This window comes from Armigeres subalbatus, chromosome 1 (assembly GCF_024139115.2).
Source record: "Armigeres subalbatus isolate Guangzhou_Male chromosome 1, GZ_Asu_2, whole genome shotgun sequence".
Taxonomy (NCBI): Eukaryota; Metazoa; Arthropoda; class Insecta; order Diptera; family Culicidae; genus Armigeres; species Armigeres subalbatus.
This window is the reverse complement of record NC_085139.1, coordinates 178,058,610-178,075,538: the sequence shown is the minus strand read 5'-3', so window position 1 is coordinate 178,075,538 and position 16,929 is coordinate 178,058,610. Positions and strand designations below refer to the sequence as shown.

Genomic DNA, 16,929 nt, shown 5'->3' with positions numbered 1-16,929 from the left:
AGTAGAAGTCATAAGGGGCAGCAGGGACTATGTCTAAGGGCTTGATGACCCCTCTCCATGGCCACTGCGAGTTAGGGGGCCTGCCTAGGATGTGGTGGGGTTTGACAATGGACTCTGTTAAGCCTCTACAAAAAGCTGCATTTATAAGCAGGCCCTATCAAACCCAGTCAACACATGAACGTATATGGTGTCGTGTAGGATGCTGGAGTGCATGCGATAGAGGTATTTCTCCACACAACATGTATGTATATCGTTTCCGATTTAGCAGCTTGTATTGCACCATGTGCGATTTGATGTTGACTGGTAAGCGACCGTGTGACACTCAAAGCGCACAAACTCAACACGAGTGCCAACAATGCCAGTGAGGTCCTGATTACGGTATACTGGTCACGGTAAGCGACACACACACACGCGCGCGAAAGTAATGTAAAATAACCGACATGTAAATTAAACGTAAATTTACATTCTTATTTAACCTCAAATAGAGATAAAATAAGGGTTGCTGAATGACATTAGCTTTCCGATTACTATCAATGTGGTTGAACATCCGTGAATATTACTTTACTTTCAATTTTAATTCCGTTTCTTTTTTAATTTCCTTACGTTAAAGAAATGATGATGCGGGCGCCTAATCCGAAATTCTAATGAACAATCGCTCACTTTGAGTGATTGATTGTTTATTCTCGCGAAGAATGAACAATTGAACAAATTAAGGAAATGCTAAAACTTCTGTGTAGAAGTTGCATAGGTCACATCACTTTCCATGGTGAATCCCGATCTATGTATGTTACTGAATACCCCACCCAACTAACACTACTTCCTTCCCGTGGTAATTGTGGAGATGCAGAGGTATTCTCGGTCTCTAGTAGCAACAGGTACCACACACTAACATTCCTTCCCTTTCCCAACTGACTGTAAGGACTTGGCCGGCGTCGTTATTGATCAACATTTGCGAGCTGCTGAAACGTGCACTTCGAGAATAGTTGGTAAATCCCAACCACTATTCACTTGGATCGTAGTGCAATTTACACCAGTTCACGGAGTAGCAACCATTGATATGTACACAGTCAGTCTAAGCTAAGCTAAGCTAAGCTATACAATATTGCTATACAAAAACGCTGAACTCTAATCTCCACAGTTATTTAATTTAAATTTTATATTGCATAAAACAGGATGAAACTGTACTTAAAAGCATTCTTTTCTTTTTTTCCTATTTCAGTTCAAGTTGAAGTCCATTCTAGCAGCAGCGGGGCCGCCAGTGGTTCGGACGAAGACCTATCGGTGTCCTCTTCCAATTCCGGTGTCGAACGAAAACCACCCGAACCCAATCGAACAAACCCCAAAACACAGCATGATCACGACTACGAAGACATTTACTTGGTCCGAGAGGAGGCTCGCTATGGCACGAAAACACGGAACGGAACCGGTCGAAGTAGGTCCAGGGACAGTGGTTCCCACAGCCGATCGGCCAGTGCGAGCTCAAACCGAAGCAACGACATTATCATGCAGCTTACCAATCAGGTATTATCAAGTGACGTTAGTTTCTGTCAAAATATATTAATAAAAAAATTATTCACAGAACGTAAGCAACAAGGAGCAAATGTTAATCAACAAACGAAACAATCTATACGAACAGCAGAATAAAAACCGATACGATTCACCGAAGAACTACAAAACGACGAACATTAGCAAGGCTAACAAAAATGCCAGCCATCACCAGTCCAACCGTGAGTTGAGCCTAGCATCATCGCGTAATGATAACGCTTACGAAAGCGTTTGTTCGCCGGAAGATACCCACGAGCGAACAAAGCTTGCCCAACGCCATTCTCTGCCACACGGTGGCGCTGTGGTGAGCGGTAATGGCAACGCAAACGGTGGTAAGCAGGTGAAACGCAGTGGATCAATGAAAGGAAACGAGAGCAAAGGTAAGTGCTGATTATGGAAAAGCTTTCGCTGTGCGGGGTATCGCACGCTTTTTCTTTTAAATTATGCTTTTTTCATTCGGGTGGATGCCGAATCATGAGCGCTGGACCTTTAGTCCAGTGATCATCGGCATTTGCGGCGATTACTGATGAAATCCTATAATCTATAATTATTTGCAATTTTGTAGCTAACCCTTTCCCGTCCATGGTTTCTGTAGAATACTGCACCTTCTCACCTTCATCAAGTTGATTCAGCAACAAAATGCAATATTTGGCACATCTGTATTATTCCATTGGACTGCAAATAAAATCAATTTTGAGAAGAAATGGTTAACCTATTGAGAACAATCAACTAGCTTTCGATTTACAAACAAACAAAACAATTTTAGCTATGCCAAATAATTTTTGTTTTAGGACCCGTAATGCTGGGTAGACACCTTTACGTGGTGTGTTACGGGGTAAGATCTACCACGGTTACATTGCCAGCTACAGGCAAATCCTGACCCAACGATTATCTTCCTCATTATCCAACTCCGTGGTACTTATGAGGGTGTCGCTAAGTCGGTGGCCTCTCGTTAAGTAAGTACCACATCAACACTTCCTTCCTGTCCCTAGTTACGGTGAAGATGGGCGTGGCCAGGAGTAGTAATCCTCATGCTTTTGTTATTTTTGTTTGAGACTGGAATCAAGGACCACTCCCCTTCTTGATTTCTGATAGCATTCTAGATAAGGATCTCAAAAGTGAAACATGAGTATCACTAGTGTCCAATCTACGAATTACACCGCAACAATGCTAATGCTATGCCAAGCCAAATAATTTTTGTTCTAGCATTTTTCTCAAATGAGGTTCTTTCCTATTGAAATATTTAAAAAAGATTAAGCACTAAGGGACAGGGTAAAAAAAGATTTTTATCGTTGGTCACGGTTTTATTGGTGCGGCTAATTGTCAATTTAACAATTAGAGTAGAGTGGGGCAAGAGTGCGCGTGGGGTAAGAGTACGTTTTCGATTTTTTGAAGTAATAAAAAAAGATAAACTAGCAGCACTGCATCAGTTTGACAGGTATTCTGGCCAACTGTTATCATGTGTAATTGTAAACGATTTGAATAAACAACAAGGGAGATATGGAGTTAGATAACTTTTTGGTCTTTTTGCTAAAAATAATTGGATTTCCGCAACTAGTATTTCGTTACCATATATACGTTCAATCAGGTGAACATTACACCATTTCGATAACCTATTGTATAGGGTACTTTATGGTTCAGAACACCAATCCGGTTGATTTTCCAAGAAGTCAAAACCATTACTTGAATCATTTTTGAGACTGTGGGGTAAAAGTACGCAGGAACCGGTGGGGCAAGAGTAGGCATATGAATCTTCAAGTTGTAATGTCAAATCCGTATCTCCGGCCGAAATAAGACTTCTTCCAAAGCGTAAAGATCCACAACTAAGAAAAAAGGGACAGAATTTGAAATTATCACAAGTTTTTAGGATAATTTGAAGTAATTCGGTGTTAGAAGGACTTAGCGAAAAAGGAACTGAAACGAAATAATGAAATTGTATTAGGACTTGTTCTACACCTAAACATAGTACGAAAACACAATTTCATCTAAATGATAATTTCATTTAATCAAAAGAAACATTCATAAATTACGCAACGTTTAGCTGGGAGGGGTTGTGAGATGTGTGACGATCCATATAATTTTTAGAGGATTCATACAAAAAGTGTAAGATAGGGGGAGGGATGATGAAATAGCCAAATTTTACGTTACGTGACTGGTGGTCTTTCTCTAAGGAAAATGCCTTTGTATACGCCACGCGAAACCTGATATATATTTTTACCTAGTTTTTACCTGTAGTTTTTTTTTGTATTTATAAAAAACAATGGTTTTTCGTATGAAAGTGCACATTTTTAGAACCCCCTTCCCCTTTAAGAGTTACGTAATCTTTAAACATTCCCTAATATATGCTCATTAAACATCAATTAATTGTTATTATCTCTTATTTGTGTTAATATATACTTAAAGGACATGATTGGATAAATGCGTACTCTTACCCCACCCGATGCGCACTTTTACCCCACCGGTGGGGTAAGAGTGCGTTTTTCACTTGGCTTGCAATAAGGGTTCTACTAAAACGAATCTCAATAATTTCAATATTTTTTCCACTGGGTAACATAAGGGCCACATGATCGATTGAAAACTAAGTGCGTACTCTTGCCCCACTCTACTCTATTGTTGACAGAATACCAATAATACATATCACCCATTGAATCAAACATATTATTGATTGAATTGACAATATATACACAGGATTCTGTTTTTACACTATTTTTTCGCTCGTATTTTTAATCGTGACTTCAATTTACCACCAAAATGATGGCAACATGCTTCAAAAAATTCTGAATAAATCAAAGCAAAATCAAATCATCATCTATATGCGTAAAACATTTAGGAACGTGTAAAAACAAAATCCAGTGTAATACGTTTGAACGATTCAACACTCCCTCGATTGATTTAATAATGTTTATTATTGTTTGAATAATTGAATGTTGAATTTTCACGTTTTAAAAAAGTATCACTGGCGGAGTTGAACTGGGGCACTTGACCTACCAAATTGTTTTTATTTCCTAAAATTCTAGAATATAAGCCAAAAAAAATTCCAAAACAAACTGATATGCTGTCAATTTTGATAAATCCTAGAAAAATTTCCGAAAGAATTCTTGAAGCAACTTCATAAGAAATTCCTGAAAAAAATGTTTAAGGAATTCCTACAGGAAACCATGAAGAAATTCCTACAGGAGCTTCTGAAGTAGGGAAATGCTGATGATTTTATATATTTTATCAGAAATTTAGTTTAATTATTTCTTTGAACATTCCGTAGAAAATTCCTTGATACATTCTTTTGAATATTCCACAAGAATTTGTTTTCCGGAAATCCTTAGAGGGTCTTCTTCGAAAATTTCTTCAGGAATTCATTCCAGGTATTTTTTTCGAAAATTTCTCCACAAAATCCTCCAGAATTTTTTTGAGTTCTCCTACAGAAATAACTTGACAAATTTCGCTAGCAATTCTCTTGTACATTCTTACCTCTGGAAATGCCTTTGTAAACTTTTCCAGAAATTTCTTCGGAAGTCCCAACAAAAAATCTTTCGAAAACTCCTCCAGTAAAACGTACAGAATTTCCGAAAAAAAAACCTTCGGGAATTCCTGCAGGAGTCATTCCGGGATGTTTTTTGGAAGAATTCTTCGGAAAATTCATTACAGAACTGAAGAATTCTAAACAAAGTTTCAGAGGAGGTTTTAAAACAAAAATCAAATAAATCTTTAACAAAAATTCCCAAAGAAATTTTCGAATAATATTTCCGAAGGAATTCTCAAATCCGAATAATTCTCAAAGAATTTCTTAATGAAGAGATGCCCGAAAGAATTCTTAAAGGAATTTTCTAAGAAAATTCTAGAGAATTTACTGTTGCTTAGAGTTGCTAAAGAAATTTCCGGACGAATATGCGAAGAATTCCAAAAAGAATTTCCGGAAGATATCATAGAAGAACCCTGATTGTTACCCGCTAGCTACCGGAGCTAGGAAACGAGACAATTACAGGGTCAATTACTCTTCTGACCGTAATACCTACCACTCACCAAAGAAACTCACCTTCAGCAGGAGCATACACACCTCTGTGTGTTTTGCGACACTTGCCAATCAATGGAACAAAGTGGAAATATCGACAAACAACGTCGTAGAAAAGGGAGCTCAAAAGCTGTCCCCGGGAGAGAATTCGCTCAGACCACAACGGGCGAGGCTTGGTGACTCCTTTTGAGTCCGGAAAGAGGTCGACAAAAGTAGAAAACTGTGATGTACTAACCAAGGGAATGCTTGCTTCTTAAGGAAAAGCGCTACTCAACGGTTTATAATTTTACATACTATTTATTGCCCCGACATGGGCGTTTCTAACCAGTGACGTCACAACATGCTTGGGGTACTTGCGGTTTGGGCTTTGGGACTCTAGCTGGCGACGACCGATGGACCTCGTCGATGGGGCTCCGTCGACAGTAGCGATGTATTCGATAGGGGCACCAATTCTCTGTGCGGCATTCGAGGGTAACGACCGACTCACGGGATAACGACACCTTATCCCTCCGTGATCGATAGGATTGGCCGCTGCGCAGGTGGGACGACGGCTGCAACGTTTCTCGGCTTCTGGACGCAGGATAACGACGATTCAGGGCCAATTTCGGATGGCGCAAGAAGCATCCAGCTTAGTGGAGACGCGCGGGTTTGAGGTGGGACGAAATTCCTATGTTCGGCGACGGATTCGACTCGATTTTGGACGGTACGAGGAGGCTCCGGCTTGGCAGAGGTGCTAGGGCTTGATGGTGGACGAAATTCCGGTAATCGGTGACGGTTTAGGCTCGATTTCGGACGGTACGAGCGGGACTTCTTCGTCGACGGCGGGCAAGCTCGAATTTTGACGGAACAAGCTGGCTGGCCGTGTACGGCGACGATTCCTGAATTGACTTCCTGATGGTACGAGCTGGCTGGTGGCGTTGGTGACGGTCCCCGGCTTGATTTTGGACAAAGCGACCTGGTTTGTGGTGTACGCCGGCTGTTTCCGGACTGACTTCGGCGAGCTGGCGTGGGGTTCGACGACGGTAAACGCTTGGCGAAAGCAATGACCGACGGCTCGAAACAAAGGTGCGGTCCGGCCCGTTTCACAATGGCGGAACCTATCCACGTGGCTCGATCGGAACGCCGGCGATGTTGGAATGACCCCAATTCTGTCCGGAACTATAGTATGCGGCGGGAATTTGCGTGCGCTGGTTAGGGAATCGGTCCAACTTTCACCCTGGGGAATGCCAAATCACCACCTGTTTACACCAAGGAATAGAAGAGCAGAAAAAGGCCCACTAGGACCTGCCCACGTGATTAGACCCCATGTGACGTCACTTTATTGGCTCTCCTATTAAATATTCGTTTGTCTAAAGACTATTTACCTTTTTCTTGTTGAGTGTATATAATTCAAATACACTGGGTTTTTGCTCTGCTTTAACACTCCTATCTCTATCAACAATAAGAAAAATCCGAACAATAGTTTTACTACACTTCTGACGTAGGACTTTTTCTAACAAAGATCACCGTACTCACAATCTATTCCGTACTAATTTCGTGCCACCACTATTTGCTACTACTATTAACTAAGCTTTTTAGCTAATGACTTTAGTTTTTCTATTTCCTGAAAAGAACAAGCACAACTTAGTTTATACACCACATGTGACTTTAAACTTCACTATTTTTTATTAAATATTGGGGAAAACACGGCGCGCACTACTACTCCCGCTTGTAGTCACGGACCGAATAATGTCCCTTGGCTAATAGCTGAGCTCAGCAGATCGAGAAATTACGACAAAGATAACGATCATTTCCGAAGCTACCACTCATTTTGGCAACACTTCTGGTTCCATCTACTGGCAAATGAGAGAACTAGGGTGGGCTCTCATCTTTTGCCCACGCTCAAACCGCTGTAACGTGAGTTATCGGGTGTCGGAGTACACGGTGGTTTTGCAAGTGACCAAAATATACCTTGTGGCGGAAGCTGCAAGTCCAATTTGGAACCACTGGTTACATGATAGAACTCTTATAAGAATTTCTGGAAATTTTTTTAAAAGAAACTTTGAACGAGTTATAAGAACTTATTCTATATTTTCAAAGAAACTGCTTGAGGAATTAGTTTAGTAATTGATTTTAAAAATTTCTGAAATAATCGCTGAATGTATTCCTTAAAAAAAACCGAAAGAATTTCCGGAGGAAGTTCCGGAGAATATCCTGAAAGGTATTTACGAATAAATGTTTGGAAAATTTTTCGAAAATATAATGATGGATCGGCTTCAAGATTAGTCGAATCTTGGAAGTAAGTTTCAGCGTAGTCGGTCGGTGATAGTTAATTGAATAAAATGCAGACAATGAAATTTTAATTAGGTTTGATTAAATCCACACGATTATTTATTCAGACTAAGGCTGAAGTGGCCTGTGCGGTATATAAGAGTCTTCTCCATTCGGCTCGGTCCATGGCTACACGTCGCCAACCACGCAGTCTACGGAGGGCCACAGGTCATCTTCCACCTGATCGATCCACCTTGCCCGCTGCGCACCTCGCATTCTAGTGCCCGTCGGCTCGTTGTCGAGAACCATTTTAACCGGGTTACTGTCCGACATTCTGGCTACGTACCCAGCCCACCACAGTCGTCTGATTTTCACGGTGTGAACGATGGATGGTTGTCCCAGCAGCTCATGCAACTCGTGGTTCATTCGCTTCCTCCACGTACCGTCCGCCTTCTGTACCCCACCATAGATGGTACGCAACACTTTCCTTTCGAAAACTCCAAGTGCCCGTTGGTCCTCCACGAGTATCGTCCAGGTCTCGTGTCCGTAGCGTTTCGTCCGGTCTAATGAGCGTTTTGTAGATTGTCAGTTTGGTACGGCGGCGAACTCTATTCGATCGGTGCGTCTTGCGGTACGTACGATTTCCAGCCACTATGCGTCTCCGAATTTCTCTGCTGGTATCGGCAGTCACCAGTGAGCCCAAGTACACAAATTCTTCTACCACCTCGATTTCGTCACCACCGATGCAAACTCGCGGTGGGTGGCTCACATTGTCTTCTCTTGAATCTCTTCCTATCATGTTCTTCGTCTTCGACGTGTTGATGACTAGTCCGATCCGCTTAGCTTCCCTCTTCAGTCTGATGTAGGCTTCATCCATCTTCTCAAAGTTACGTGCCATAATATCTATGTCGTCGGCGAAGCCAAATAGCTGGACGGACTTTTTGAAAATTGTACCACTCGTGTTAAGCCCTGCTCTTCGTATTACCCCTTGAATAGCAGACACGATGTTGAATAGCAGACACGAAATACCATCACCTTGCCGTAACCATCTGCGCGTTTCGAAGGGACTCGAGGATGCCCCTGAAACTCGAACTACGCACATCACCCGATCCATCGTCGCTTTGATCAATCGTGTCAGTTTATCCGGAAATCCGTGTTCGTGCATTAGCTGCCATAGCTAGTCCCGATCGATTGTATCATATGCGGCTTTGAAGTCGATAAATAGGTGATGTGTGGGCACGTTGTATTCGCGGCATTTCTGCAGTACTTGGCAAATGGCGAACACCTGTTCCGTGGTGGAGCGTTCGCCCATAAAACCCGCCTGGTACTGCTCCACGAACTACCTTGCAATTAGTGCTAGTCGACGGCATACAATTTAGGAGAGTACCTTGTAGGCGGCGTTCAGCAATGTGATTGCGCGGTCGTTGCTACAATCCAGATTATCGCACTTTTTGTAGATGGGACACACGACACCTTCCATCCACTCCTGCGGCAAAACTTCCTCCTCCCAAATCGTGGTAATGACCCAGTACAGCGCTCTAGCCAGTGCCTCACGCACCGTGTTTAAATAGCTCTCATGGTAGTTGGTCAACCCCAGAGGCTTTGTTGTTCTTCAGCCGGCCAATCTCCTCCTGGATTTCTTGAAGATCCGGAGCCGGTAAAATTATGTCCTGCGCGCGTTCTCCCAGGTCCATCACCATACCGTCATCTTCGTCTTCCACATTTCCATTCAGGTGTTCTTCGTAGTGCTGCCGCCACCTCACGCTCGTTCGTAAGAAGGTTCCCGTTTATGTCCTTACACACGGCACATGGCACGTGGCCCTTACGTGAACGGTTCAACTTCTCATAGAACTTTCGTGCATTATTAGCGCGGTACAGTTGCTCCGTCTCTTCGCAGTCTCGATCTTCCTGCTGGCGCTTTTTCCTCCGGAAAATTGAGTTTTGTCTGTTCCGCGCCCGTTTATATCGTGCCTCGTTCGCCCTCGTGCGGTGTTGCAGCAATCTCGCCCATGCTGCATTCTTCTCTTCCACTAACTGCTCACATTCGCCGTCATACCAGTCGTTTCTCTGATCCGGGGACACCGTTCCAAGTGCAGCGGTTGTGGTGCTTCCGATATGGCGGATCGAATATCTCTCCAGCCATCTTCAAGAGACGCTGCGCCTAGCTGCTCTTCCGTTGGGAGTGCCACTTCCAACTGCTGTGCGTAGTCTTGGGCAAGTCTACCGTCTTGTAGCCGCCCAAAGTTTTTTTTTGTCGCGGCGTCCGACTTCGACGCTTGTTGTACACCGTCGTGAGTGATCTCCATGTGGCCTTGTGGATATTTTTGCGGGGAAAGAATGTGCTTCGAACTACCATTCCGTGGGAGGCTGCGAAGTTTATGCATCGTTGGCCGTTGTCATTCGATACGGTGTGCAGACTATCCGGTCCGATGACCGGTCTATACATTTCCTTCCTTCCGACCTGTGCCTTCATGTCGCCGATGACAATTTTGACGTCCTGCAGTGGGCATACATCGTATGTCTGCTCCAGCTGTGCGTAGAACCCTTCTTTTTCGTCGTCGGGTCTCCCTTCGTTTGGACAGTGTACATTGATGATGCTATAGTTGAAGAAACGGCCTATGTCTTCAGCTTGCACATCCTTGCGTTGATTGGCTGCCACCCAATCATACGGTGGCGCATCTAACCCAGCACTATGAAGGCTCCCAGCTCATTGGTGGTGCCACAGCTTTGGTAGAAGGTAGCCGCTCGATGCCCGCTTTTCCACACTTTCTGTGTTGTCCAGCAGATCTCCTGCAGCGCCACGAAGTCGAGGTTGCGGGAATGTAATTTATCGTAGATCATCCTGTCGCAACCTGCGAAACCTAGCGACTTGCAGTTCCATGTTCCAAGCTTCCAATCGTTATCCTTTATCTGTCGCCTAGGTCTAGGTCTAGGCCGATTATATCGAGTTGTATTATCTCTTATATTGCTCGTAGTTATTGGTTCAATCGAAAGTAAAGTGCAACATAGATTTTCTTATTCTTTTCATGGATAAGGACTGTTCAGTTTATAAAGAGGACACCTGTTCATTATGATTAATGTTTATTAAACCATCAATCTTTTTTAAAATCTGTTTTTTTTTTCGTCTAATATATTATCTGACCTTCTAGAAATGAAATCCAATTATCAACGAAGCAATTCTAACTCAGAAATTTGGGATATTCATACCAATCTCAATTGAATTTTCAGCTGCTCCAACCGTTCATACTCCGTTTTCGGGCTGCCACAGGATCTACTGTTTCTAGATATCGACAAACCATTGACAGTGTGTTTCTTCCTGATCTTCTTGATGATTTTGTTAACATGCCGATTAATAATTTGCTTACAAACTGTCAATTTTGCTTAAAAAAAATTCTATTGGAAAGCTTATGTTTACGCGAAATTCGAGAAGCTTTGACAATAGGCGCCATTTTGTTGGATTTAAACTGTTTGATCTCTTTTCAAAAATTACAGTTTATTGACAGTGCATTATAATATACGATAAGGTAAACTCCAATGAAATTGACCAATCTGACTGTATAATATCGTTATGTAAAAGTGTCCTCTCAATTAACTGAACAGTCCTTACTCCTTCTTTCACTTAATATTCATACAATAAAATTCACTTCCTACCATAATTCATTAATAGCTGACCAAAAAAATCGACCAAATAGCCATGCAACATAATATCTTCTCGACTTAATGTTATACATATATTCTTTGTGTTTGGTTGAAAGGGTTCGCCAAAGAATAATTATCGTTTTCCAATTATTTATCCTTTTTTGTGAACCTATCTTTCTTTGGTCAACATTAGAGCAATCGTGCTAGGTAATGGCGGCTTGGGTTCCCCTCACTGACATTCGAAAGGTAGAAAACATCATCAATTCACCAATATTTTCTCTAAATAAATCAATTTCTTCAACACTATTTTCTGCATTACAGGGAGTAGGTAATCGTTTCTTGAAAATTGGATTTTAAGACCTAATCATTGATCAATCTTAATTAATTATTCTTTATGTTCTAGGTGTTTTATTATGAATAGTTGCAATATAACTAAGTAACCTATAACATAAGTTGGACCTCGAATAATAGCAAAAATCGCTGAAAAATATATTTAGTGTGCCACTAAATTGCCCTTATACGTAAAACGTGTCAAATGATATGCATTAATTATTGTATTACTTTTGCATTCTGTTAAATTCTAAGAATACATTACAATTCTCTACTCTTGTGGGCCAGATTTATTTAATTTCTTCTAAATAATATCCTTGAATTAATTTGAAAAAAAAAACTTAGAGTTTTTGGCAAACAATTTTAATAAAGCACGAGTTGGTGTAGTTTCCCGCTACCTGTTTCTGTAACATGAATAAAATCTCTATGGCGATAGCATTCTTAAGGTGATTATACAAACTTGATGAGTTCCAATGTTTTCTACCCCTTGAATGTCGAAATAAAAAGAACTCAGGCCACTATTACCGACCGCAAAATACTGGTATTTTTTTCAAATTATGTTTTGACGAAACGGCATTCGATGAAATATGCCAAGATTATTCATACAAACTCTGCTTTCGAATAGTTGTTGATTCGACCAAATGTTCGTTTGATGTAATGTCTTTGCGACCAAATGTCCTACGTCTCTAGTGGGCTGAAAAATCCTTTTCGACTAAATGTCCATTCGACGTAATATCCTTTCGACTAAATGTCAATCGACGTAATAAAATCCCAAAAAATAATACCAAAATTATTGTGCAAAATACTTTAGGCGTAACACGCTTAGGTATTTCAATACCAAACGAATAATAATTTGTGATGCGTTTGGTATTGTAATACAGGTCGGACTCGATTATCCGGAGTATCGAATCTTTTTTTACTCCGGATACTCGAATCACCAGAAAAAAAAAATCAAATTTGCAATTAAATAACGAAAAACTTACGTTTTATTTTACTGGCAGTGGTGTTGTCAAAAATTATTTAGGAAAAACCCTGAATAATCCACCTAGCGGTATCGGTGACTTTCTGGTGTATTATGAAAAAATAGTATTTTTGCCATAACTTTTGAGTTTATAGTCCGATCAAGCCAATTTTCAATATGAAATGATAAGGCAGGATTCTCATTTGAATGCAACATAATGGTTTAGAATATGTGCCAAGAAATAGCTAGACTATTTACGCGCATTCTGTACGAAAAATATGGCCATTTTTTTAACCCAAGGTTTGATCTAGTCACATTTCAACCGGAAGCAAACTTTTGAGATCATTGTCCGATCCATACAATTTTCAATAGGAAACAATGTAAAGGCTTCCCCACATCTAAGCGATTTCATCGCCGAAGCATTACGATTGTTGCGTTTCGAATTTAATGGATTGTATCTTGCAAGACAAGTTCCTATGGAAAACCTCCAATTGTAAGGACATCGGTGCTGATGTAGCATTTCGACTTGTTTTACACACGGTCCTTAACGGCAATCGTACTAGAACGAACCATTTTATCACAAAGTCGGTGGGGGAATATTTCTCTGCCCTTTTTGCATTTGTATCAGGTGAGAAGCATTTTTTCCATGTCTTGTTATAATCGAAGAAGCCTTATGCTTCTCGTGTATTGTCGTTAATTATCAATTGAGAGCGAAATCTGCAATCCTTGTTATGTACCCAAACACATCGTTCTATGGTGGCGAGGTTACGTTTTCATCTGTCGAATGAGCGACTGCTTTATCAGTTTTGGAACCACAATGGATTGATATAAATGGAAAATTTGAAGATTTTGTCTCAAATGCAACAGCTTAATTGACAAACGATCAAGTAAATGCATGGAAGAAAAAAGAGGAAACGGACTACCAGGGTAGAATTTTTGAAGCGAAAAATTTGTGGACATGTTCTAGGGAAAATAATTGATTCATGGAATTAAGATTAAACATATAGAGCACCTCTACTGCAGTCCCTCCCATTCCAGCTACGTTCATATTCCTTCAAATGATCATATTTTGTACGAATAAAATAGTATTATATGCATTTGAACTCATGAATTTGATACACAAGCCTAAAGTCAAATTTCAATATACAAAACAATCCCTTTTACAACCCCCTCCCACACCCTAGATATGTCCCATGTTGTTAAAATAATCGTATTGTATATTATAACATTGAAATTTAAAAAAAAATAAAAAATTAAAAGAATCGGAGAATAATCCAGTCTACAATTCCGGATAATCAAACCCCGGATAATCGAGTCTCCGGATAATCGAGTCCGACCTGTAATAAAGTATGTTATGCCTGGAGTATTGTGCATATCAATTATAGGAAATATTTTTTGGTTTTTTATCTCTTATGCAAGGCTAGTTCTTAAAAGAGTATGGTATCAATAACAGAATGAGGTATAATTTGAGTTAATTTCTTCTGCTCGGGTCCTTGTAGCTAGCAGGGACGATCCGCCCTTAAACACGTGGCTTGAGCGCCGCTCCACTGGGGGGACCACGTGTACTAATTTATTGCCCGGACTCTTCTTAGGGCGAGTCCATTTATTCTCCTCGAAAGGAATTTTACAGATCGTTACAGACAGTTCACCCAAATCATCCCAACGTCCTCATACAGTCAGAAGGCACTCAGAGAATTCGGTAAGGGATTCGCTCATACTCAAATGCGATGCAACAGATTACGCTGCTCGCAACATCTCATCATCGAAGATCCATCGATCGTCGCGCATCAAAACAACACGTAGAAAGTGGATTGACCCTTACGTCACACTCCAATACTGTTAAGGACGGGACTCTTCAGTTTAGCTTTTCTCATTCATTTTTAGATTGTGTTTGTCCTCTTTAATCTGTCCCTACTATGGTGCTCATGTGCTATTTGTGTTCTTGATGTCACGTCCCATTTCTAATAGCGCATCGGTGGGCTAGTCTGCGCTCCTGGTGACAACAAAAGTTTAGCGGCGGCAATTCGTCACGTAAGCTTTCACGGTCACCATTTTTTCTACGCCGAAAGAGTCATTTGGCAGAGTAGGACATTTGGCAGAATTGAAAAGTGAGAAATGAGGAGTGAGAAGTGAGACGATTCACTGTTCACTTCAAATTGATAAGCGCGAAGTGAATAGTGAGACGTCTCACTACTCACTTCGCACTTCTAACTTTACACAGTGTGAAGTCAAAAATAAGGAGTGAGAAGTGAGACGTCTCACTTCGCATTTCTTACTGCCCACTGTAAAAAATAAGTAGTGAGAATTGAGAAGTGAGACCTCTCCCTACTCACTTTGTACAGTAAGAATGTAGAAATGAGGAGTTAGAAGTGAGACGTCTTACTTCTCACTCCTCATTTCTCACTTTGAAAAGTGAGTAGGGAGACGTCTCACTTCTCAATAATCACTACTCACTTTTTGCAGCGAGAAGTGAGAAACGAGCAGTGAAAGTGAGATGTCTCACTTCTCACTCCTTATTTCTCACTTCTCGCTGTAAAAGTGAGTGGTTAGAGTGTGAAGTGAGACGTCTCACTGCTCACTTCACGGTTTCAGCGAGAAGTGAGAAATGAGGAGTGAGATGTGAGACGCCTAACTCCTGATTTCTAACTTCTCACTGTAAAAAGTGAGTAGTGCGAAGTGGGTAGTGAGACGTCTCACTACGCACTTCGAACTTCTAACTTTTTACTGTGAGAAGTGAGAAATGAGGAGTGAGAATGAAGACGTTTCATTTCCCACACCAAATTTCTCACCCCTCACTGTGAAAAATGAGAAGTGAGTAGTGAGACGTCTCACTTCGCACTAGTCACTTTTCACAGTGAGAAGTGGGAAATAAGTAGTGGGAAGTGAGTCGTCTCCCTTTTCATACTCTATTTCTCACTTTTCAAATGACCTATTCGGTCGGATGACCTATTCGGTCGAATTACCTATTCGGCCAATTGGCCCTTTCGGCGAAATTACTCTTTCGGCCAAATGACCCTTTCGGCCAAATGACCCATTCGGCAAAATGACCCTTTCAGCCAAATGACCCTTTCAGCCAAATCACCCTTTAGGCCAAAAGGCCTTTTCGGCCAAATGACTTTCGGCCTAATGGTCTGTTCAGCCAAATGGTATATTCGGCCAAACAACTTTCGGCCTAGTGGCCTTCAGCCAAATGGCATTCGGCCGAACGGGATTTGGCCAAACGGCCCTTCTCCGACGAAATGGCAGAACCTATGTTCCCTCAGATTAAGGAAAGTTAATCCCGGACAATTCGGAGATTCGCCATTTCCCGAAACATCTTCGTGCACATTCATGACTGCACAATTGCGAAAGATAGCTCAGTTTGCTGGACCTGCTGCTGTCCTTTTCCAACCTTTCGAGGCGACAAATAAACTCGCCGAAGGAAAGATTGGGCAAGCATGTATGGCTTTGTTGCCTATGCTAAGGGACAGTTCCGCATTTCAAAAGTTTAAATGGCATTTTTGTTCATTAACATTTAAACATAAAAAAGATTAATTACATAATTCTGATCGTTACATCCTCCTGGGTATTCCGAAGATCCGGAGTTGGAAAACATATGTCTTGCGCGCGTGCTTTCAGGTTCGTCATCATACCGGTTTCGTTTCCTGCCACAATACCATTCAAATGCTCTTCGTATGTAGTGTTGCCACCATCTTTGGATCACCTCACGCTTGTCCGTCAGATGATTTCCGTTTATGTCCTTACACAACATGGCTGCAGCACGTGGCCGTTACGTGAACGGTTCAACTATTCATGAAATTTTCGTACGTTATTAGCGTGATACAGTTGCTCCGTCTCGTCACGGTCTCGATTTTCCTGCTGGTGCTTTTTCCTTCGGAATACATCAATCGAGCTTTTCCTGTTCCGCACCGGTTTGCATCGTGCTTCCTTCGCTCTCGTGCGGTGTTGCAGCAAACTGCTCACATTCGCCGTCATACCAGTCGTTGCTGTGGTTCTGAGGCACCGTGCCAAGTGCAGCGGTTGCGGTGCCACAAATGGCGGATCGAATATCTCTCCAGCTTTTTTCAAGTTTTCCGTTGGGAGTACCATTTCAAACTGCTGCGTGGAGTTTGGAATAGTCTATCACCCAACCAGAGATTGCAACATTTTATTGCAATCTCGCATTAGTTTCGTGTACAGTTTGCCATAATTTGCGACA

General features: G+C 41.6%; 1 protein-coding gene across 3 annotated transcripts in view; it reads left to right on the top strand.

Annotated features, from left to right (window-relative positions):
• LOC134205563 (uncharacterized) overlaps positions 1-16,929 on the top strand; it is a 624,943-nt gene that overhangs the window by 479,247 nt on the left and 128,767 nt on the right. For all 3 annotated transcript variants that reach the window (XM_062680895.1, XM_062680894.1, XM_062680896.1), the window contains 2 exons: positions 1,220-1,521; positions 1,580-1,925. In XM_062680895.1, coding sequence (XP_062536879.1) covers positions 1,220-1,521; positions 1,580-1,925 — 648 coding nt within the window. The remainder of the gene's footprint in view (positions 1-1,219; positions 1,522-1,579; positions 1,926-16,929) is intronic.